The sequence below is a fragment of the Calidris pugnax genome, unplaced genomic scaffold (genome assembly GCF_001431845.1).
Source record: "Calidris pugnax isolate Ruff unplaced genomic scaffold, ASM143184v1 scaffold211, whole genome shotgun sequence".
NCBI classification, from domain to species: domain Eukaryota; kingdom Metazoa; phylum Chordata; class Aves; order Charadriiformes; family Scolopacidae; genus Calidris; species Calidris pugnax.
Window position 1 is genome coordinate 9,507,225 of NW_015091083.1, and position 24,663 is coordinate 9,531,887.

At 42.1% G+C, this 24,663-nt stretch overlaps 1 protein-coding gene across 2 annotated transcripts in view; it reads left to right on the forward strand.

Moving 5' to 3' along the window:
• KIF26A (kinesin family member 26A) overlaps positions 1 to 24,663 on the forward strand; it is a 71,008-nt gene that overhangs the window by 12,751 nt on the left and 33,594 nt on the right. For both annotated transcript variants that reach the window (XM_014957689.1, XM_014957690.1), the window contains exon 3: positions 8,261 to 8,427. In XM_014957689.1, coding sequence (XP_014813175.1) covers positions 8,261 to 8,427 — 167 coding nt within the window. The remainder of the gene's footprint in view (positions 1 to 8,260; positions 8,428 to 24,663) is intronic.

A 24,663-nucleotide genomic window follows, 5' to 3' on the forward strand; every position in this document is an offset into this window, starting at 1 on the left:
GAATAGCACAACCTTCTGTTACTATTTAAGCTCAGAAAGACTTCAGTGAGAAGATTGCATGGGTGTGATAAGAACGTAAGAAATATCCTACTGGGTCTGAGCTCCAGCCCATTTAGCCCAGAGCTGTCTCTGGCAGCAGAGCTGGAAATGTTTAGGGAGAGTATGGAGCCTGTCTGCTTTCTGCAGTCTGCTCATACTCCCCATCATACACAGTTGGGGAAGTCTCAGGTACACATCCCTGTCTGTTCTTTTAGTATCTGTTTCTGGACCTGCTGTCTGAGCCCTTTCTCATGCTGCTGCCACTCTGCTCCACAGCCTCCTGTGTCAGCAGGTTCCACATGTTCTCTATCCCAGCGCAAAGAAATAATCTTTCTTTCAGCTTAGCTGCTATCTCCATGACTTTGCAAACCTCAGTCAGGTCCCCCTCAGCTATCCCCTCTGCAAACCAGAGTCACAGCCTCTTTCATCTCTACTTCTAAGGCAGCTGCTCCATCATCTGGACCATTTGCTTGGCTCTGTCATTTCCCTTACTCCACTACCACTGGTTTGAGGTGCAGGGCTAGGACTGCACCTGGTACTCGGTATGTGGACCCCTTCCTCCTTGTTCTCAGTGCCCTGTGTTGTGATGTTAAAAATTTGTTTGGTGGTGGTTTTTCGGTGGTGTGGGGTTTTTTTTTTTGTTTTGTTTTGGCTGCTGCTATATCTTTGAGTGATGATTTCAGAGGATCTGTCAACAGCCTTTAGATCTTCTGAGTTGTAACTGTCAGTTTTCAGTTCAGCATCGTTTAGGTATGGTTTAGATTCTTTTTCCTAAATACATGCTCTTATCTATGTCGTCTCACCTAGCACTTCTTTGCCCATTCACATTTGGGCACTTCCTCTCCACTTCTGGAGTTCCTCATCACTGGCATGACATTTGACCACTTGAAAGAGCTTTGGGATATCTGCAGACTTGGAGATTTCACTCTAGTAATGGTGAGCTGGGACTGTGTGTCTGGGTTACAGGTTTCCATGTGGGGAGTAAACAGCAGGTCAGCAGGGATCAGCCACAAGGAGAAAAGAGCAGCATCTGCAGAGCTCCATCCCTAATTTGGAATCTTGGTGTCTTTCAACAATGATCATACAGTCAGAGCTGTCCCCATGTTTGCAAACTTAATACTGTTTCATGAGCTCGGCTGTAGTTGAACCTTGTTCTCTTGATTTGGGTGTACTAAAGACCCAGTTTTCCGTTCATATAACAAGGGCTTGTACCTCTTCAAGCAAGACACTAGTCAATGGGTGCTTTGTGTGTGGTAACTGTCAGGCAAATTGGTCCCAAGGGGTGTCCTCTTTAAAGTTACATCTAATGTATAAGCAGTTCAAGCATGATTGAAATAGAAATTAGGTATGACAGACTCTGTCCACCTTTGCCTTTATTTGCTGACACTTTATGTCAATCATTATAACAATATAATGATTATAATAAAATTGTAAGAACTGTAATTCTTGCCAACATGATGATTCCATTTTGTTGAATAGAGAGTAATCAAGGCACAGTGAGATTTTGGTTTAGTTGCCTAAAGTCATTGAGATTTTTTTTTTTTTTTCGGGAGTGAGGAAGGCGACAGAAGTTCTCCCAATTCAAAGCTCTGTATGTGTCCCGTATTTTGCTGCTGTTAGAGACACATCTGGCCTGTGGAAGTCAGTCCTAATGGAAAAGCATTTGTCTTCCTGTAGGAAACCCAATCTTAAACTGACAGAAATTTGCATTATTATGAGCTTGTTAATGAATTCCTTTGCTTGCTCATATCAGCCTCTGACAAAAAGCAGGGATTCAACTGTATATTTGTCCACTTGAATAAACAGTTCATTTTTAATTTTGATCACAATGGTAAATTAAAACACCCTGGGCAGTATACAACTATATTTTTTTGGCTTTGGAGGCTGTAACTATTGTAATACATGTCTGCAGGGAGGGCTCTGGGCAACACTTTCTGATGCTTGCCTGGAGGCATCAGAAGAAACAGTTCCTCTAGTCTGGCTTTTAAACCCACTGTGTGTGGAAAGTCCCAATTTGAGAGTGTCTACGTGTAGCGGGATCTAAATCCTTCCTGCTAGACTTTTTTTCATGTCCTCCTGACTTTTCAAGTGGGTGGGTTTACAGGAGCAGGTAGGAGGGGGAAGTTTTTGTCACTGGTGGTCAGATAGCTGTGAAGGGGCAGGAAAAAAAACCCAAGACATTGCTTGCTGCCTTTTTTGGTACCACTGTCCCCACTGGCTGACATGTGAAGCAATTGGTTGGTTGCTGCTGGGTGGCATTTTTGTGCTACCAGAGCCCTGGCTGCAGAGACCTTCCAGCCTGGAAACATGGGCAGGCTCAAAGAAGGAATGGGCATTTCATAGCTGAAGGAAGCCTGCCCAAGACCTGCCCCTAACCTTAACAGATTTCTCAGGGACCCAAGAGCATGGTTTAGGAGAGCTCTCGGGCCAAGGTGAGATCAGGAGCTCCTGGTCAGAGGTAAACAAGCTGACTCTTCTTCATCCTTGTTCTGCCAAAGGCACCAGGTGTGCATGCAGCTGGGTGCGTGTGCCCTGCAGTTGAAGGATGAGGTCCTTTCTGTGCATGAAGCACAGACTGCTAGTGATTTTTGGTGGTGAAGATCCAAACCCGTAACCTGTTTCAGTAATTCAGGTATTAATTCAAAAAGCAAAGGCCCTGAGGTTGTCTCTAAATCTCCTATATTACTTTCAGCCTGTGACAGCAGACGTGCCCTGCTATTTCTATTTAATTCTTCTTCTCTGTGATTTTTTTTTTCTCCTTCTGCCTCATCTTCAGAGATCAATGATAAGCCAGGCATTAGCAGCTCTTGTAGCTGAAAACCTATTTTGGGGAAGGGATATTATGGTCTGCATTTGATTCACATTGAACACGAGATGCACATAAAAGTCTGAAACTACAGGTTTAGGCATTCTTGTTACCGCATCGCAGCTGCAGGTTATAAAATGACTACAGTAGTCTATTGTAGTTATGAAGTGCCCTAGTTATTTTATAATGAGCCCTGGCAGAAACATAGTCAAAAGGCAGTAAAAAGTTTATCCAGAATACGTTTCACTTCAACTTGGCGTATACTTCACAGTGAACTTTACATGAAGCTAAGCAGTGTGAGGAGGAGACACTTCACATAGAAGACATGTGCAGGACTTATCCACGCTTATGGGAAGGAAGGGTTTGCAGTATGAGCATCATCCTGATACAGATTTACGTCACGTTTGTTCCAGTTAGTGGTAGTAGGTCATAAGAGTCTTAGGATGAATCATTTAGGGGGGAAAACTATTGTTTTATCATATACAAACGGTAGGTTTAATATATTGCAAAATCGTTAGATCAAGCAGTTTTTACAATTTAATTGGCTGTGATGTTCCAGTCTGAAAGGGCAATACAGTAAGTTAAAGCCAATAGTCAAAATTTTGTATGCCTGTCTGCTAGTCAGAAAGGAGTAAAAACAACTTTAAAAGAAAATTAAAAAGCCCCGCTACAGACTAAGGCTTCATCTTTCTGGAGCTTCACCTGCAATTCACTGTTGAAGCCCTGCTGAATGCTTTCATTATGGGGCCAATTTTTTGAAATAAAATAAATTGTATTGAGTTCTGACTCTGATTACACAGATGTGTGTCAGACTTGTTGATGCTTTTGTAATTTTCTCCATTCCCTCTTCTGTGAGTCTGTTCTTGATACTTATATTTAGACATCGTATCTGATTACTTTCTGTTACGGCTCCATCCAACCGTCTGGTTTTCTTTTATCATCACTGTGCAATGCCAGGATTGATCTATTTTTCCTCTAGATTTTTATATTCCCATGTTTTTCTTGCCTGTCCCCAGCCACATATTTTGCATGAGTTACGAAGGCAAAGTGACAGCACCTAACTTGGCTTTTTTGGGACCCCTGGACGAAGGTCAATGTCCAGAGAATGGAAATATTCAGGAAACTGGAAACATTATGGTTTAGTTCTTGGCTTTGCACTTCAAACTTGTAAAGAGCTTGTTAGGGTTGTAATTTTCTTTTAGATGGTAATGGCCTGGCAGTGGACTGTGTACCTGGAAATTTAATCTACGGCCAACTTCTCTACAGTGTAATTTTGGACTAGTCTGACTTGTTTAAACCTGGGCAGATGTTTCCTGCCATCTGGTCAGGGCAGGGAACATGTGTGCTGGGAATCAGGGATGGGGCAGGGGATGCCCTGGCTCTGCCCAGCACATCTCCAGTACTCGAGGATGTTAGGTCGCCTCCATCTCTTCCTGTCTTCTCCCCCAGCCTTTGGCCATTGTAATTGGTGAACGACTCGTGCTGCCACTGCTTGTTGTGCCCCTGCCAACCTCAGCTGCGTGTCTGGATGCCACCAGCCAAAATACAGCATGTCTAGCACTGCTCCCATGTCCCCAGGATGGGTGCTGAGATGTGGTACCAAAACTCTCCTGTCCATGATGCAGGCACTGATACGAAGCACCCAGACGTTGGTCAGTCCTGCACATGCAAAATGCCTGGTGCAACATTTTCAAGTTTTGTCCTTGCTGTGCTCTTACTGGTACCAGTTTTCATGAGGCTTTGGAGAGAGTAGAGGGAAGGTGCCCTATAGAGGAGTTTTGGAAATCCTTCCTTTGAGGATTAGCTGGTTTCCAGAGGGTTAATGGTTTTTGTCCCCCAAACCATTTCTTAGAAAATGAAAACAAACATTAATCTCTGGATGTGGAGGCTTATGACACTTTAAATATTCAGTGCAGTCAGTAACACTTTATAGTGATAAGGTTATGATTTCTGTGTTTGATCATGAATGATTTATGAAAATTTAGTAAATGCTGAAGCACAGTTCCCTCTCAGCTGCAGACTGGAGTCTTCTCCCTGTGCAGACTTGCACGCTTAGAAAAGTCATGCAAAATTGCTCCCATTCCTCTAGAGAATTATATTTTCCACACGCAGTCACCAGAAGAGAGAGCATGGGTTGAGCTGATCATGAAGTATTTAGTTTAAAAACAAAGCACCCTTATCTTATTCCTATCCCTTCAGCAGCTCTAAGTGACACAAGCCAAAACCTTGGTGTGACAAACTGGAGTGCCCAGCAAGGTCCCATTAATTGTCTTTAGTTTTCCTGCCCCAAGGCAAATGGCTCAGACTCACAAATTTCCTAATACCTGAGCCCTCCTCATCAGCTGAGAGATGGAGCTGTCTCAGGGAGAGCTGAACACAGTTGTGCTGGAAAATGCTGGCACTTTGGATGGTGGAAGCAGTCCTTGAAACGAATCCTGAACTTGGAAGAACTTATTTTGTGCTTTTTTTTCAGCTTTTCATCATGCAGAAAAACCTGATGTTACCTCTGTGTTTAAGAATACCAATTGTGTGATTAAAGACAATGAAAAAGATATGAGTTGAATTCTGCATTAGTCTTCTGATGATTTTATCTTGCCTGTCTGTCTTTACATTTTCCCCCTTCACAAGAATAAATGCATTCTCCTTGGCTTCCCCTCATTCTCCTTTCACACGTGCATAGAACCTAGAATAAAACTTCCAAATTTACCCAGAAATTAGTTTGAGTTTTCAAAAGTCGGAATAGCAATTTACAGATATCCAACTTAGATATGTTGCTTTAGAAAGTATTTTAACCATCTGCTATCTGAAATACCGGCTTTGATTTGGTTATTTCGAGTTAGGTGCTATGTCTACAATCATTGGTCTCTCTTAGAAATGTAGGTTTCTAAATGCTTGTAGAAGTAAAAAAGTGATGAAAAAAGCATGCATGTTATACATTGCACATATTTTTGTTAAATGTGAATAGCTTTTATGGGAATTGATCTCTCAGAAGATGAATAGAGTGTTCACAAAGAAAAGAAACCCCGTCTGGTTAACAGATTCCAGCCAGTTCTTACAAATCTGTTACTCTTTGCTGTAAAATTCACTGGCGTTTCATGCTAGCTACAGATTTCATCTTCAGCTTTAGATTATGCCATTGTTTAGGCTGTGCATTAGTTAACGTACAAGTGATTAGAAACTGCTTCTGCCTTCTTTTTTCAATATTTTGCTTAAACATTATTTTCTTTGTTTTGGAGTCCTGTTGTCTAATATAGCCCCTGTTGACGGTGAACGGAAAAATAAGTCTTGGGAATTCATCTTGACCCTGTAATTTTTAGGCTGAGGCAACAGCACACGTGACAGAGGGTTATGGTTGTCTTCCTGGCAGAACATGTGGGAGTATTCAAATGCTGATGTTAGCCTGCCAGTGGCTGCTGGTAGGGTTTCCATCTCTTGATGGCCATCGTGCCACTGGCCCCTGTGCATGGCAGCCCCTTGGCTGCGCCGTGCCCTGTGTACTGGCTCCAGAGTTTCTGGTGTAGGTTTCTTAGCCTAGAAGTTGCTCAGTCCTTAGCAAGTGCTGCTTATTCTTAGCACTTTACATCAATTCACATAACTCAGAAGTTCAGATGTCACACCTGCATCTTTCCCAGTCTGCATTGCTTTTCCCCATGCCATATACACTCCATGGATGGTATAGATCGAGACAACAGATTTGTTGCTTCAATTTGATGATGCTAAAGTACCTGCTCATATTGCTGGCATACCATTTTTTGTGCTAGTCTTGACCTCTAGCAGTGCTTGGTCCCTGCCTTTTCACCTGTATCACCAAGTCTCCTGAGAGATCTATATTACAGAGTGAAGAGTTTTGCAGAGGGTTATTCAAAATTTCCAGTTAGGCTTCTAGTGCCAGTAGGTTCTCTAGAATTAAGTTAATTTGCATAAATATTCTTCTGCGTCTCAGCCTCACGTCTCTATAAAAGTACTTTTTTTCTGTAGCAGTCTATGGTGGAGCATTAGTCAGCCACTCCATAACACTGATAATAGTATTAATCTTTAAAGAGCAGACCTTCAAAAGAGCTGGGTGCATTTTCCTCTTGTTGACTTTGCTGGGAACTGGGAATTCAGCACTCAACCTGTGGGAATGAGTCCAGATGAAGCTCCAGATGGCCTTTCATGCATCAGTCGAGCAGTGCTCAGTTGGCAGAGTTTTTACTTGATAACTAATAACTGGGTTGCCTCAGTTCTCGTGAGAAAAACTCTGTTTGGGTTGTCAGGGTATGAGAAAATTGAGGGTGTGTATGTAACTGGGAAGGCTTTATTACCATGTCTGCATATCTATAGTTGTAAAACATGATCTATGGCAGCACAAAATTTAAAATTTGGTGGCATCCCAGGAAGTACTTAATTGCGTTTCTGCTTCATTACAAGGCTGTCTCCTTTTCTGGAATTTATTTTAGCTAATTAGCTGGAAATGTCAAAGTAGTATTTCAGATGACAGAAACATCATATATTATCATACATGAAGCAATTAACTCTTTTTGACAAATATTTATTGTGGTGTCGTCTTTAATTAAATCTTCAGTACTCCTAGACATGGAGCAGGTTCTTCCGAAAAGGAGGCCTTCCCAGCACTGTCAATGAGCATTTGACTGATGGGGCTTAATTGAACTTGGGTACTGAAAAACTTGGTGGCCTAAGCATGAAGATAACAACATGACACAATTTCACAATACAGGTGTCTGATATTTTGGCAAAACCCCAAAACAATCCCCCCTCCTCCAAACTCCGTCTCCAATACTGCAGATGCATTAAGCTGGAGAAGATGCATCTCCAGTCACTCCTGTTCTTCCACTGGAACGGTTTGCCGGAGAAAAAAAAACACGGTGCACTTGTGCTGCTAAGATAAATAATGCTGAAAAGCAGGGCCTGTATATATATGTTTTAAAAAAATCAATCTTTTTTTATTTAGTTCTTGGGGTTATTCATGTGGAAACACATTACAAATGTGGCTGTTTGGTTAGTTCCTCTTAAACAGATAGGTCTTGTAGATGATGTGCCACTGAGAAATAATTCCTGACAGTTATAACTGAACCAGATAAACAGTTCTGCCAGCTCCCAAATAACACTGTAAAACAAAAGGGTTCTGCTTATCGTTTTCCATTTCTTCATGCCTGTCAAACTATTTAACTGTGCATTACCCATCACAAAGGGTCTCTGTGTTATTCTGCTCGTCTGCTGCGGTCATGGTTTTTTACCTTCTCTGTTGCAGGACCTACTGTGGTACTCGTGTCCAGCTGTATTGCTCCTCAGCCGCTGCTGATCGTCACCTTCGCCCTTGCAAAGACACTCTTTGGAAATGCTGCACGAGATTTTTCCCTGTTGTGGCTGTTCAACAAGTATATTAACCTGTATATATGTTTTTATTTTTTTCAGGCAGAAACAGCACCAGAAAGTGGCCGGGATGGTCCCAATGTTCAGATCAGCTCAGGGCAGAACAACTCCGACTCCGTGGGAGCAGGCGGCTCGGCCACCTCCCAAAGCCTGGTTGCTCCAGCCGGGGTCTCGGCAGGTACCTCAGCTGCAGCATCATTCTTCATAAGGTAGTTCTTCACCTTTCTGGTTTCTGTAACTTCTCATGGGTCTTCAAACAGTTGTGAAATGTTCTTGAATCTTTTCCATGGGTAGAAGGCAAAGCATGTGGTGCTGGTTGCTGAGAGGTGGAGTTGGTCATCTGGTTATGGCTGTGACTTTCCACTGCCACTGGGAAGCAGGGATGTGATGATTATGCTCTGTTTCTCTCTCTGGAGACCTGAGCAGGAATCTTGATTGACCAAAACTCAAGAAAATGTGTGTTGGTCTTCGTTTAGTCCTTAATGGCCATTTCCACCTGTAGCGTCTGTTATTCTGTAAGTTTCCTTGGAGCAGAAGCTGAAGTTAAAAGGTTTTTTCACTCAGATTTAAATAAAAGTTAGACTTTTATTCAGTAGCATGGCTTATTTGTGCAAATAAAAGTCAGTAGCAACAGTTACAGCAGTTTAAGACATTCTTTTTTCAGCAGTAGCTCGGCACAATCTATTTTTTTTTCCATTCTTGGGTCTTATAACAAAAATGATATGTTAGTTTTGTTTGTGAAGTGTTTGTTGTAATTAGGAATGTTGATTAAATGCAATACGCTGTCAAGCAGATGGTATTTAAAACAACAAAATTCAGGGCTTTGTACTTGCATTCCAGACTCCTTTTTTAATTCATAACTGAACATGTTTTGAGACAATATTGAAAAACGTATGTCTGTGAATGGCATTAAAGTCAAATTTATGCACTGAGTGAGGATCCTTGTTATCATGTAATCATGGTGGTAATTGTATTGTTTCCTTTTCCTTGATCTTTGAAATGTTTTGCACCATTAAAAAAAGACGTTTACTATAAGTTACGATCTGACCTCAGGAGTAGCTCAACTTCCCACATCCTCTTTTTCAGAAAAATGTAGTACAGTGAGTCTTAAGCATTGTATGGCTACATATCATGGTCTGTCTGTACGCAAGAGGTTGGGAAATTGCTGCCCCAGGAGCGGTGTGTGTACATTAGTGTTTTGTGTCTGTGCTAAGTTTAAAGTCAACACAGAGAAATGGTTGCTTACAGAGGATGATTTGTTTCATTTTAAGATAGGTGTCTGAAATCAGTGGGAGTGCAGAGGAAAGGAAAGGGAAAAAGCTCAGGCATCTTTTCTTGTTTACTTACCTCAATAAGGACAGATGAATCCTCTCTAAAGTACCTGGGCTGGACAGGAGCACAGCTTTCATTGCTGCATTTCATAGTGGGTATGAACAGTCTGATTTAGCTTAATCTCCATCAGATTTATTTCATTGTGCATCTGTATGTCATAAGCAAATGTAAAGACTGTCACTTTCACTGGGGAATCCAGAAAATAAAATTACCCCCTTTGGCATTGAGAGGAAGAAATCAGTGCCTAATAATCTGAAATAAGATCCAAAATCTTTTCTCCCAGTGATGTTTCTGTCACTGATCAGCAAAACTCAGTTCTGGTTTTATTGTAAAGCGACAGATCCTTCCTAATGATTGTCATTGGCCTGATTCAAAGATTCTTGAAGTCAACAGCAAGACTGCAAATGACATCATTGTACGTTGGATCAGGCCCTAATTGCTTCTCATGAATCTGTCTTTGCCTTGAGTGAATCAGAGTTTTATAGCTTCAGCAGCTCTGTGCTAGCTAAAACATTTTAAAACCCATTAGTACATTGCTTATTCCCTTCCCATGTTTCCTCTGTTCAAAATTGATTCTCTTCAATTTTTTAACCAAAGAACAGGGATGGTTGAAATATCTTTGCACAAAGCACTTCTTTTTTTTTTTTTTTGTGGTGGTTGTTGGAGAGAGAGACTTAAATGAGAAATATCTTTTTTCCTTTAACAATTATCAGTAATTTGAATTAGCTTTGTAGCATTTTCGTGATCTTTCATCACATTGCTGATCACTGTATTTCAGCGTTCATTTCTCAGTATTCCAGGGGCTGTCTAAGAATCTCGGGTTCCCTAAAAGCAAGCATCCAAGAAACAAGTTCAATTATGACTGTGATTAAAAATACAAATTGAAACACAGAAAATCTTACAAAGGCTGGGGGAAAGAGATCCATTGTTAATCCCCGGCGGTCATTAATATGTTGAGGAGGTCCTCAGGTGCATAGTCCTGGCAAAGCTGCTCTACCACCATTGGCATTAACCTCAGGAGAAGCTTCCTCTCCTACTGCTCCTTCTTCTCTTCCAACTCCTCCTGGCTTGGGGGACCTTATGGATCAAAGTTTCCGTGCTGAGTCTTCCTTCTACCCTTGAGCTGTGCAGCGGGAGGGGAGAGGACGAGGAGGAAATCTTCTAGGATGAGTGAGAGACAGATGCTGGCAGAAACTGGGGTGGAAGCAGCGTATCAAGGGACCACAGATATTGGGATATCAACAGTGCTGGCTGTTTTTGTTCAGTACTGATGGGATGTTCTTTGCTCCAGCCTTTCTAGTTCTGTCTTCTCTTCACCTTTGCACCATCCAGCCTTGAGTGTGTTGAAGAAGGTCATCCCTGCCTTGAATCCTTTGCAGCAGCATGCACTTCTCTGTCCTTTGTCCCCTGTTTTAGCTAATCCTCTCTCAGCAAGTACCAAGAGATGAAAGAGGAGTCATGACATTAATGTTACTCTGTGGTCCCTATTCATTGGGTTTGCTGATTCTTCCCTTACCATGTTTCTCTCCTCAGCCACTTAAATTGTGAGCTTCATAGAGGGACCAGCGTGTTACTCATGTTATGCAGAGCCTGGCACATTTTGTTCCCTCTTCTCTACTGGAATAAATACAATTAATATATTGCTAGTCACACATACATATTGATTTTTTTCGAATCATTGCACTCTCTTTGACCAAATCTAATGAGTAACTTCATGTTTTTACAAGAGCCCTTTTGTAAAATGGGCTGTGGTTGGGACTTTAGCTTGGGAAAAGGGCTCTTTTGTCACAGAAATAAAGTGTCTAGGCAAAAATATGCATGTCTGTTAACATTCAGTGTATTGGGGCGCAGGGTTAGTTACTTTAGAAGACAAAGCCTTTGTAGGGTGCTTATGGAAACAGCATCTATGATTTCCTTAGTAGCAACACCTCTAGATGCAGATTTTTATTTTTTTTTTTTTCCACATGAATAAAGGATTCCAGTCTTGTTCTTCATGGAACAGCATTAACTGTGTTTGTACAGGTCCTAGCAAATTAGCTTCTGGGCTGTGGCATGGTTTTCTGGCAGCAAATAAATGTCGTCTTCACATTAAAACTGGAGTCTCTATTCAGTGAAATAACACCCTTTGACTCTTGCTTGTGGGCTGTCTTGTGCTTGAGAAGGCAGGAGGTCTGTGCAGGTTTTGTTGCTTGGTTGGTTGGTTTGATTTTTACTCCAGTTTGTTCCTCAGTGAGAGTTATAGCTTTGTGATTGAAATGTCACAAACTCGAAAGACAATACAACAGAATTCATGTCCTCACCTGGAAAATAATAACTTAAGAGCTGCAGCAAAACATTTACCTGGTGATAAGAGCTACCCATGGTTAAAATGGGTATCTTTAAGATAGTCTTTGCAGTGAATGTGTTAGTTTTGTTAAGCATATGTGCAGTCCAAATCTACATATTCATCCAAAGCTCTTTCTCATTTGAATGTCATATTTAATTTCTTCAAGCTTAATTATGTTCTGTGTCTTTAAGATAGTCTTTGCAGTGAATGCATTAGTTTTGTTAAGCATATGTGCAGTCCAAATCTACATATTCATCCAAAGCTCTTTCTCATTTGAATGTCATATTTAATTTCTTCAAGCTTAATTATGTTCTGCTTTTCAAAAAAAAGAAAAAAAAAGTATTTTATTCATTACCTAGAAATGCAGAGTGTCTAGCATGGAAGTGCTAAGTATTCAAAATCAAAGCCAAATATTAGAGCCAGCAGACAGAAGCGTATTAAGAAATTAAATCAGTTTTAAGCTTTTTTCCTCACTCTGATCTGTCGGAGAAGGAGGAAAGCTTTGATTAACATCTGACTCTGTCACACAAGCAAATTGCCAGACATTGCCCACTGGTCATGTTACCCAAGGACCGGAGGATTTAGCAGCTTCTCAGTAGGTCACTGACAGACTGAGAAAGCCAGAGCAAAAAGTGCAGCTCATGGGCATGGGTGGCTGTGAAGAGGCTCCCAGTTTACCCTTAAAATGCAGGAGGAGAAGTTTAATCTTGCATTCTTCAGATTTAAGAGGAATGCAGTTTATATGACAACGTGAAAATATGTGAGATAGTTGTAGTACCCTTCTGTGGGCCACACTTGCAACTAAGTAAATATTGGTTTATTGTGGTATAAAGCTGAATAAGCTGTTGGGGTTTTTTTTGTCACCTGGACACCTGGGGAAGAGGGGAAATGTTGTTTCCAAGAGCAGGCAGGAGAAGGGCAGCGAGGAGGAGGAGGAGGAGGAGAAGAATGGGTATGCACTTGCGTAGAGGTTAATAGGCTGCCTGCCAAAAAAGAAAATACCGCTCCCTTGGGAGAAGAATCAAGGCCTCCGAGAAATCGAAGCCATCACCATTAAGGTGACATTTCCGGCTGTTGGTGGCTGGTGGCAGTGGTGGGAGCACGGTGTTACGATGAGGGCAGGGGTGCCTGCCCTCGGTGCAAAAGGGCCAGCTGGAAGGAAGGTTTGAGCAGTGACGGGGCAGTCAGGAGGAATCAAAGCTGTTTAGAAGAAACAATAACGTATTAAACCCAAGCAACCCTGAGCAATGTGGAGCAGAAGACAAACTGTATTAAGTCTCCCTTCTTAAATTTCGATCTTGTTTGATGTTGGGTTATTTTCACGTCTTTCAAAACTGGTTTGGTCACAGGGTTGCTCTTGCTGCCTTTGAAGCAGGCAAATAGCCGTAGCGTTGGAGCTACTTTCCCTGGCATCTGCCTGCTTTTGTTTGATGAGTTAGTCTTCCAAACACAGCACTCACTGTGCGCTCACTAGTTTCCAGGTTTCTGAATTATTTGCAGTGTTCCTGGGCTTTGCCGTATTAAAACCATTTAAGTGAATAAATCCGGAGGATCACAGTGGTGAGTCACACCCATTATCTTTCCACTCCTGTCATATTCCTGCATGTTTGGGAAAGCTGTGTCAATTTAGACATGACATAAAACATTACACATGATATGCTTTTTGCAAGCAGCTTTTCTTAACTAGATATAACATATAATCTCTGAGTAATGTAATTGAACATCTTAAGAGTTAAAATAAGCATAGTCGTCTTTTTCTAGATTCAGGATATTCCATCATATTTTAATGTCTGTGAGTTGTGGATTAAAGAATCTAATTATTCACTAATGAGCAGTAATGGTACATATAAACTAAGGGTCACTATCCTATTACAGGCACCTGATGGTTCACTGATAAGCATTTGGTCATTAGATTGACCATAAAATATAGTCAATAATTGAGGTTACTCATAGAGCAGACACCTTATCAGCTTTAGGCATGGTGGGACAGCTTGTCAGTACTCTGTGTACTGATTGTGCTGTGACTGAGCATATGATTAGGGTATTGAAGCAGTCTGTATCTAATGAAACTGCAGGAAAGGCATAGCAATATTAGCACAACCACTAAATGACTAATGTGTTTTTGTTCCAAGCCTCAGACACTTCAATTAGTTCCAATAAACTCTGATCTGGTGTAGCGGTAGGCAGAGAATTCAGATATTTTGTGTACAAGCTTTCATTACGCTAGTCAAAATTCGTAATGTTTCAGGGATGGGTGAAATCTGTGTGGCTTTGAATGAAAAATGAGGGAAATAATAAAGGCTGTCATTACCATTTTTACTTCATTTTTTTCAGTTTTATTTTTGCATTTTTTAGATGTAAAATGCTTTCTGAGACAATGCCTGGTGCCTGATTTAAAAGACGAAGCTGACAGTAGCAAATTAGATGTCTACATATTCTGCTTTAGGATCCATTCATGCAGTTCATATAGGCTTGTGCGTATAGATCTAAACTTAGGATGTGTTCCTTAGCATTTTGTACCATATGGAACATTAGTCAAATAGTCTGTTTCTTGAAGGCTTTTGTGGAGATATTGATTTTATTGTGCTTCAAACTGTTGCTGAGAAAATAACCTCAGAACCTATTCCTTTATGATTTTTCTTTTTCCATGAGGATGCCTTAACTTTCATAAATTATTTAATATGATGAAGGATACAAAATGCCTTTTGTCTTTCTGAACTGCTGTTCAGGCTTCTGTGATGCAACCTTGGAAAGTAACCATAGAAACATGTTAAAAGCATCAAACGAAAATCAGTAGTTCGGTTTGACAGTGATGCAAATTCTGTGAAAGAAGATTATGATGTATTAGGAACACTTGAGGCATACATTACTGCTAACCTGTTAAACCTGATTATTCCATGACTATCACTACTTTCAGAATTTAATGCAGGGGAAAAAAGCACAAAAAAAAAAAAGAAACATACTTTTTTTTTTTTGAAGTTGCCGTGTTTAAGGTGTTTTTAGCTAAATCACTTCAGCCTGTCATCCTCTGTCCTGTTAAAAGCAAGAATTATATTTCTGCTAAGCTCATAATGTAGTTCATCAGTTCTCTGTATTTAATAGCTGTAAACTTTTGCCCTGTACCCTGCTGTGATGCACTGGTATCCTGGCTTTGTGCAGAGCTGGCACAATTTAAATTACTCTGACAGATAAAGTGGATAACCGGGTTATGAATAAGTAGTAGTTCACCGAAAGGTGAAGAAAATGTGTGACTCATTGGATCCTGAGTTAGACCTTTTTGTGCTGACCTGTGGTAGTTAAGCCAGTCTGTGAGGCTGAGACAGAAGTGCTTGCTGTAGTTATGCATAACTGTAAGAAATTCTTGGTGAATGACAGGTCAAGGGAAGGAGTGGAATCAGTTGTTAAAGCTTCCTTATTAAGCTCAACCCACGCCCAAGAGATCTGCCCAAGAAATCCTGTGTTGGGGTGACGTGGGAAAATTAAATTTGAATTAATTACCTAGGAAAGTGGGGTACCAGCTCTTCCCAATTAAGACTGCCTTGCTGGCAGATACATCCCAAACCCATGCATGCTTTGTCCCTGCTTCACAGTGTCACGGGAGCTGCGGGGCTCTTCAGGGATGTGATGGCTTGCTGGCATTCATGCAGCTCAGCAGCTGCTTGGTGCATCAACCCTTCTTTGTTAAGTGCCCCCCAATGCCCCAATTTCTTTTGCAAGCTGGTCAGGAAGGGTGGCTGAGCAATCTGCAGCTTGGGGGAGAGCTGCAGATGAAGCGGAGCGTCCAGCTGTTTCAGGGGGAGCCAGGTATATAATTAGCTTTCTCCCCTTAATGAATCCCTCTTCTGAATTGAGTGGGCTCGAGCAGCCTGGTCCCTGCAGAGCATCCTCCTCCACTGCATGGTGCTGGAGAAGGAGATCTCTTCCCAGCTGCCTTCTCCTCTCTGCATGGAGCCGGGGGGAGCAGGAAAGCCCTCGTGCAGATGTGCACATGGACACGGAGTGGGTGCCACCACACGGCTTGCCTCGTCTTGCCGGTGCCTTGTGGTGGCTGCTGGAATGTGGTTGCTAGTGGTCCCCAGAGAGTAAACGTGACCCGCACGTAGCACAGTGCTGTGTGTGGGCAGGAGACGGGGCAGGGCAGTATCTTATATCATCTTAGGGCAGCTTAAGCTTTCCTAGTTGCTGTGGCAGCATAATACTGCCTGGGACAAACAAGAGAGTGTAGACTTTAGGTATATCCCATTTCGCATTAGCCTGTAAGGAGGATAAATTAGAAGATAAGCATGAATTTAGTAGGCTTTGTTCTCGGAGACAGAAATGACTCTCAGGACAGCCTGTTTAAGAGCAGAACATCATTACTGGGATTGCTAATACTGCATCATGTATTTGTGCAGTGCCTTATCAACAAACGCTACGCCAGGCTCCCTGCTATGAAGAGCTCATCCGTGCTGATGTTGATGATGAGACTGACAGGGTGAACAGAGATGAGACACAGAGCTGTAGTTCAGCACAGGTAGGAGGTAAAGAAAGCAGAGTAGCTGAGAGGAGAGGGCAGGCAGAGTTTTGGACATGGGCACGGCTGGCGTAAAAAATATTCCAAAGCCCAATAGATCTGAGATCAAGGTATGGCTGTTTGGTTAGAGGGGGGATTCACTGAGTCATCAGCCAAGGTGGAGGGCCACTTGGTGCATCAACCCTTCTTTGTTAAATGTCCCCCAATGCCCCAATTTCTTTTGCAAGCTGGTCAGGAAGGGTGGCTGAGCAATCTGCAGCTTGGGGGAGAGCTGCAGATGAAGCGGAGCGTCCAGCTGTTTCAGGGGGAGCCAGGTATATAATTAGCCTTCTCCCCTTAATGAAACCCTCTTCTGAATCGAGTGGGCTGGAGCAGCCTGGTCCCTGCAGAGCATCCTCCTCCACTGCATGGTGCTGGAGAAGGAGATCTCTTCCCAGCTGCCTTCTCCTCTCTGCATGGAGCCGGGGGGAGCAGGAAAGCCCTCGTGCAGATGTGCACATGGACACGGAGTGGGTGCCACCACACGGCTTGCCTCGTCTTGCCGGTGCCTTGTGGTGGCTGCTGGAATGTGGTTGCTAGTGGTCCCCAGAGAGTAAACGTGACCCGCACGTAGCACAGTGCTGTGTGTGGGCAGGAGACGGGGCAGGGCAGTATCTTATATCATCTTAGGGCAGCTTAAGCTTTCCTAGTTGCTGTGGCAGCATAATACTGCCTGGGACAAACAAGAGAGTGTAGACTTTAGGTATATCCCATTTCGCATTAGCCTGTAAGGAGGATAAATTAGAAGATAAGCATGAATTTAGTAGGCTTTGTTCTCGGAGACAGAAATGACTCTCAGGACAGCCTGTTTAAGAGCAGAACATCATTACTGGGATTGCTAATACTGCATCATGTATTTGTGCAGTGCCTTATCAACAAACGCTACGCCAGGCTCCCTGCTATGAAGAGCTCATCCGTGCTGATGTTGATGATGAGACTGACAGGGTGAACAGAGATGAGACACAGAGCTGTAGTTCAGCACAGGTAGGAGGTAAAGAAAGCAGAGTAGCTGAGAGGAGAGGGCAGGCAGAGTTTTGGACATGGGCACGGCTGGCGTAAAAAATATTCCAAAGCCCAATAGATCTGAGATCAAGGTATGGCTGTTTGGTTAGAGGGGGGATTCACTGAGTCATCAGCCAAGGTGGAGGGCCCGTGGGGAGGATTTAAGAGCATCGAGGGTGGTGGTGACCAGATGAAGCAGCGTTGGGTATTTAGGAGGCATTGCTTTGGAAAATGGAGCTCTCAGTGTAGATGGTTAGGGATCAGGGTATGAGCCAAGGAGAGATTGTGCAAGGCATCAGTGTCAAGGAGGTGTTTGGAAGGAGAAGCCTTATCTGGATATCACAGGGGTTGTGTGGGAGCAGGTTGGGCTACGCTGGAGGTGGCAAAATGAAACAAGGAGGGAGCCTGGTGCCAGCCAGATTGGCAGGAAATACGAAAAGGATTTTTCATATGAGCATTTCTGTATTTTCTCGTTCATCCATAGCTGAATACACCTGATTATTCTGTTTTTCTCAATACATGGAATCTCACTGTTGTCTGGCTACCAGAGTTTCTTTTCCCCTTTGGTTTCTTCCCTTCTTTCTGCCCTTCTCAGCGTGTCAAGAGGAGCACTACTCTCACCTCCCCCTGACCCCAGCCCTCCCAGTCTGCCTGCTTTTTTGGTTCTTGGACTCCTGAACACCAGTGCTTGCTCTGACTCCGTTATTTGGGGCTCCTCAGCTTGGTGGCAGTGGCAGCTGCGCTGGTGGTTTTGCTGCAGTGGGAACGGAGCATTCCATAGGTAAAATGATAACGGTGACTTTCCTGTGGGGATGTAATTTGACAGTTTGCACCTGTTTTGCAACTTTATTAGTGCATTTCAGACTCTTCCAATAAGGTATTTAACTATTTTAATACTTCATTAAGACAGGCAGACTTAGGAGGTAAAACAGTAAAATCAGACTGATAGTTAATTGAATATTTGGTTCTCATGGCTGACTTGCAGTCACTCTAACACTCTGTTTACTGTGTGCAGGATGTGGTTTGAAGGGCAGATGGACTTTGAACCGACACCATCTCTATTCTGAGCTAGGCTGCTTTGCTTGCTTGTGCTCATGGCGAAATAAGACATCCCACATTATCATTTGTAGCAAAAATGAAATGTCAAGCCGAAATAATGCACCAGGACTATAGCTGCAGTGCTTGATCAACTGCAGGATTACTCTGAAAGTACTTTTAAATTCCCTGTGAAATAGCAGTGAATTTTGGCTTTCTAAAATTTCCCTCGTCCTTCCTGCTGGAGGATGGAAGATGTTTCTTTTGGCAGGACATTTCAAAGCCAGTGTCTCACTCAGCCATCAGTTAGTGCTATTCTGCTGGTCATCACAGAGGGACGCTCTGAGGTTTGCTTTCTGCTTTGTTGGGCTTTTCGTGTCCTCAGTGGTGGAGCTCGCTTATTACGAAGCACTGCCCTATGGAGTTTTTACTGGAAGGAAATGACTCAGTGGAAGTTAATCAGCATAAAATGAATCTAATCTAAATGTTATTAGTGAAGCTAGTTGGAGTCCAGGGCAAGCTTCAGATTATTCTTTGATAATGTGTCTCGAGCAGGTCTTCGGGAGTGAGTTACTTCTGCTGAAATTTGAAGTTACCATCTTTGGGTCAGAAATAGTCAAATCCCCCCCATCGGCAGTGATGGAAGAACATGTGTCTCGCATTTTCCTGCTAAGTGTTATTTTAAATGGTGCTGCAATTTCAGCCTATTATACCTCTGAGAAGTACCGTTTCAGAACTGATGTCAGTTAAATAAATCACAGGAACGCTGGGCTTTAAGAAGTCGGTGTGTCCCTCCTCTGCTTAGAAATAGTCATTATGTGGGCATACGACTTCTGTACTTGGGTTATTTCCATTATTTCCACTGCATCATTTAGTGCTGTCAGTGACCATTTAACTCGCTAACAATAGGAATAAGTAAATGCCCCCCTGAGAAGTTATTTACTTGGCAGTATAGGTGTCAAGCCTTTGACTAAGCATCTGAAGTAAAACCCAGCTGAAGCAGGAAAGGATCCTCTGTGGATTTTCTTGATGTGTGTGAATAGGTGGGACTGAGGGAGCTGGAGGTGATGAGGAAGGTGTGTCTGTGGGGATGGTGTGTTGGGACAAAGGAAGGTAACCTGAAAACATAACCCACCCCAGACCTTCTATGATAAAGTGGGCTTTACAGTCACAGATGCTAACTTATATTCAGACTGCTATATGTGACCAGGAATGTGAATGGATATCCCCCTCTTTCTGTCCCCCTGATTCCTGCCTGACGTTTGCCTGAACCTTGTGCTTCAGGTGAACCCCTTGTTAGCTGTGTCCTGTATTTTATTTCCCATCCTTTCCAATCACAAACGTGCCTGTTCCTTCCCTGGAGCAGCCTGAATGAGCAGAATGCTTTTGCTTTTCATACCAGATTTGGTTTTGAGGAATAACGTGGAGTGTAATATCCTTTGTAACAAAAATACTTTATTGCCTAGTAAGTCATTTTGGTACTGGCTTCTTTCTGTATATTGGGAGCTGATATTGCAGGGCAAAATTTTAAGTAATCTATTTAAGTAATTACTTTAATAATGAAGGGCTAGTTAGCACCATTGTTTCTGTTCCATTACTTTGTAGTTTAAAAAATATTTTTATTACTTGATAGATTATGAATGAGACTAGAACGTTATTTTCCTCAACCTGACTGTTTCATGAGTCTGTGTCTTGCTGGCAAACAAGTCCAACTTTTTTTTGCCTAAGGAGCATGCTTAGACTGATGTGGTTCTGCCTGCTTTAGCTCAGTTAGTTCATGAAACAGAGCGAGGAAATATTGCTGGCATTCAGGTAGCTGGATTTTTCGATACATAGCTGTGTGCAGCCCAGGAGCTGACATATTTCTATATTAGGTGTTGACAGGCTTGCTTACATAAAGATTTAACCTACGCAGGTTTTCAGCAGTTTGTCATATGGTACAATTGTAAACAGCGAGTGTGGAAGTACAGCAATATGTTCGTCTGCTCTTGCTTTGTTTAACATCATTAGTGAACAGAGCTGGAAATGGTATGTGGCAGGCTGCGGTGACTAGCTCTTACTCTGGTATAGATATACAAAGAAGTCAGTTCCTAAATCCTGGTCCTGGCTGTTGAAGCAATATTCTTTGGCCAGATAAATGTGTTAAATCTGCAAGGTGAGGAGAATATGGAACTGACATCCCTCACAACATAAAACAAGCAGTGACCTCAGAAACTAATGGTTTGGGAGAGCAGAATAATGGTTGGAGTGTAACAGTCAACGCTTGTGCAGGTCTGCCTTTTGGTGTTTCTTAAAGCTGGGGAAAAATTACAGAGAAGAGCTGTGAAAATTCCTTCTTGGATTCCTGCGTGCAAATACCTTAAATACTTGAAAATGAGCTTGTTTGGTTGCTTCTGTTTAAATAATCATGTGTAGCTAATGTGTAGAGAGGAGGGATCACCTCTTGGGTCTGTACAGCATGAGGAAGCTCTTCTGATGTCAGGGGTACCCTGCAGGTATATTTTAATTTGCCATCTTCCAGAGGTCTTTTTGAGTTTATCCCAAAGTGGCTTTGCCCCGTCTTCCTGTGTGGTGCCTGAATTCAGGTGAGTTTCAGCTATTGCTCACCCATGCACGAAGCCTTGATTCCATACTTGATGAAGATGTGAACAGAGTAGGGGAAGAGCAACAAAGATGGTCAGAAGTCAAGGAAATGACCATTGAAGAAAGGTTGGGGAAGGATCATGACTTTTTTCATTCGTAAAAGAGAAGAGCGAGGTGTGGGAGTGATCTTCATACAGGTAACAGTTGTAGAAGTAAATAAGCCCTTCTGCACGTCTGCCGGGGAGGTGAGAGAAAATAAGGAACATAAATTCCAGCAAGGCAGATTTATATGAGACATTAGGTGTGAATTTTCTAGCAGTAAGAATAGTTAAAAACTGGAATTGATTGCCTCGGGAGGCTGTGGACTTGCTTTCACTGGGGGTTTCTAAGAACAAGTTGGACAAATATATATTGGAATATATTAGGTAAAGTTCATCCTACCATGGAGCATTGGGAAAGCATAGATAACTTCTTAAAATCCCTTCTGGACCTGTCTTCTCTGATCGGCTGCTGGCAGATGATGTTCCTTATATGTCAACATAGCAGATTTTTACTTCTGCCTTGCTGATTTTAATAAGAGATAGTAAGAGAAAATTAAGAGGTCACTCAAAGTGAGAGACTGAAATTCAAGCCTGAATTGCAAAATTATGCTATGTGCAAGAAGCAAGGCATGAATTTACTCTCATATTGGAAATACTTTCTCTCATAATGTTGCCTTGGCCTTCACAATATTGGATGTGGTTTGACATTTTGGAATGTTTCAGAATAATGGTTTTCTATTGAAACTTTATTGCCATCACCCATTATAAAAATGCTATTGTTTGAGGCTGTGCATTGTGATCCAGATGAACTAATTATTTATTGAGGAAGTTGAACCACTGAAATAAGGAACATTAATTGTTTGTTCTTCCTGGCAGTGCTTCTCGACAGCATTGCTGGGACAGCTAAGCAAACAAAGGTTTGGTGCTGGACTTCTGTAATGGTGCTAAAGTGAGGAAACCCTTTATATCCTTCTGAAGTTATATATGCATCACAGGAACCTAGTAAGCTTGTTCTAGGGGGAAGAAAAGACCATAACCCCAAAATTTAACATATACTTTATAAGTAACTCCTTGGACAAAATTTATTGCAGGAATACAGATTGTGCCTGTCCTTTCCAAACCTTCACGACAGATTTAGACTTTCTCAGTTTTCTGTTTAAAAATGGCTCTTTCTGAACCAGATTTTATTTTCCAGATTGAATGCTGTTAGTGGAAATGGATACCTTGTTTATTTTTAAGTTTGCTTGGGATTTTGGGTAGCAACAGCGCTGTTTCATTGTGCTAACCTTGCTAATTTTAGAACCACAAATCAAACAGTTATAGCAATAATAAAAGTAATAATGCCAACCAAGTTTATTCTGTGAGCTGCGGAAGGCTTGGGACAGAGAGCTGGAGGGTGTATTGTAGGACATCCGTCTATTTGTTGTCTGTATTGACGAGTAATTAAGGAAACAATAACTGGAACTGCAGATACAATGACAGACTGTGACTTTCCCACTGCTTCTTTTGGAGCTGGTTTGCAGCGGGAGAGGCTTGGGATATGGGTTATGTGGCAGAGGAGTGATGCCTTGTTAGGCTGGGAACTGGGAAAGTTTGGAAGAGTCTTGATTTAGAGTGAACCGATTCCCAGCATAATCCTGTGTCCAGAATTTTGCAAGCTTTGCAGAGGGTTCAGAACCAGGAGGAAAATTGCTCCCGTGGTGGCTGTCAAGGTCAAACCAAAACCAAGATTAAGTGTACTCTTGAGTAAATTCCAAAGTTCAGGATATTTAAGGCTTGGACTGTGCAATTCTTTGGCCTTGACCCTCTCCGTGAAGCCCTTAAGCATTCTCACAATATGAATAATAATGACAGTGATCTCTGAAAGATAAGGCTGGCTAATAACACTAAAATTGTTAATATGTAATGAGTCATGCTGAAATGAATGTGCATAAGTTTTCTTTTATTATTTTTGTCAGTGGAGCTTAATAATGGGAAGCAGGATTACTGGTTCCATTTCTGACTCGTGGCGGTTTGTCCATAAACCCACCATGTCAATTAAATCCTCCGTATCTCTCCCAGTTGACCCATTTCTAGTATGTGTCCTAGAGTGTATTTCACATCACTCTTCCTTCTGAAGCTTAATAAATACCACAGCATTTTAAGCAAACACTTTTATAACTTTGCATAATTCTAAAAGTTTCAAATCTAGTTTTCTTTTTTCATGGAGGAGTTATGGCCAGAAGGAACACTGTTCTTCAGGGATTTAAATTGTGCTGTTTACTTTCACAGCTATAATGTGCAGAACGTGTACAGTGAAAGTAAGCTAGAAGCAGCTTGCTGTACATCAGAATATCTGAAATGTTGTGTTAACCACATGGACAGAATTTAAAATGAAAAAATGTGTGGTTCTTTTAATGGGTAGGCTTTGTAGCTGCTGCTGTTGCAGTCTTACTCCCTAGATGCTGAGCGTTATGCAATTGATCTGGCCATGCTTTTTCTCACTGGTCTCATCCATGCATGGCAGAAAACCTAGTAATCTGTAAATTGTGTGGGGAAAAGAGCAGGTTAGAGACTGTCCCTTGTCATTTGATATTTGAGTGCCCCTGCATGTGCCATATATTAGTTTTATTTTCGACCGTGACACCGAGCTATGAGAAAAGAACTCTCCAGAGCATCTTAAAAGACATCTTCTATTAAAGATGGAAAGAGTTAAGCAAAACGCAGATAGTAGATCTCACGGCCAGAGGTAAAAATAATATATATGGGTGTCTCTCATGCTTTAATTGGAAGAGAGGCATAAGAGTGTGGATCTTAGTTTCCCTTGCAAGAATTTTTTGTAGAAAACCGCTTGGTGGAGGCTGAATGGGGAAAGCGAAGGTAGGTGGAAAGCATACATCTGTGTCAAAGCTGTGACAAAATGCTTGTAAAATGCCCAGAAAAACAAATGACTGTAACACTTAAGTTTTGCATCATATTCCCTAAAGGTCATAATTTTCCCTGTGAGGAAAGAGAAGTGATATTGGAGAAGGTCAGACAGCCACTGTGGTGCTGAAGATGGATGCGATGACCTCCTGTGCAAGATTAAATTTGTGAAAAAGAAGCAAATCAGGAAATAGGCATGGCACCTAATTAGGCTCCTGCAGAAAGTGATCTGGTATGAGCCCATCTTCTGTCTTTCTGGTGATAAGCAAAAAGGGCACAATCCGTGAGAGCTTTGCCTTCCCTGTCTTCATGGGACAAATCCACCTGAGAAAAGGAATACTAGAGAAAAAAAGGGTCCAAACCTTAGGTGTGAATTCATTAATGAGTTGTTGGATAAGGACTGCAATAAATCCAGCACTCTGGAGCGTCTCAGAAGCGGCTGCCTGTGAATACATACTCTCATGAATTTTACTAAGTAAGGAATTTTGTGAAGTTGGATTTTCTTTAGTTTAGTTGGGCCCATGTCCAAACCAGCCTGGCCTATAGTTTGGCCTAATGAGTACTTGGCTGGGATGCCACCAAGTATATTGCTGGTGCTGCAAGATGTGCGTAAGGATTGATGTCCTTATGTGGTGCTCTTTGCCTGGACCAGTCCAGGACCCCAAGCAAA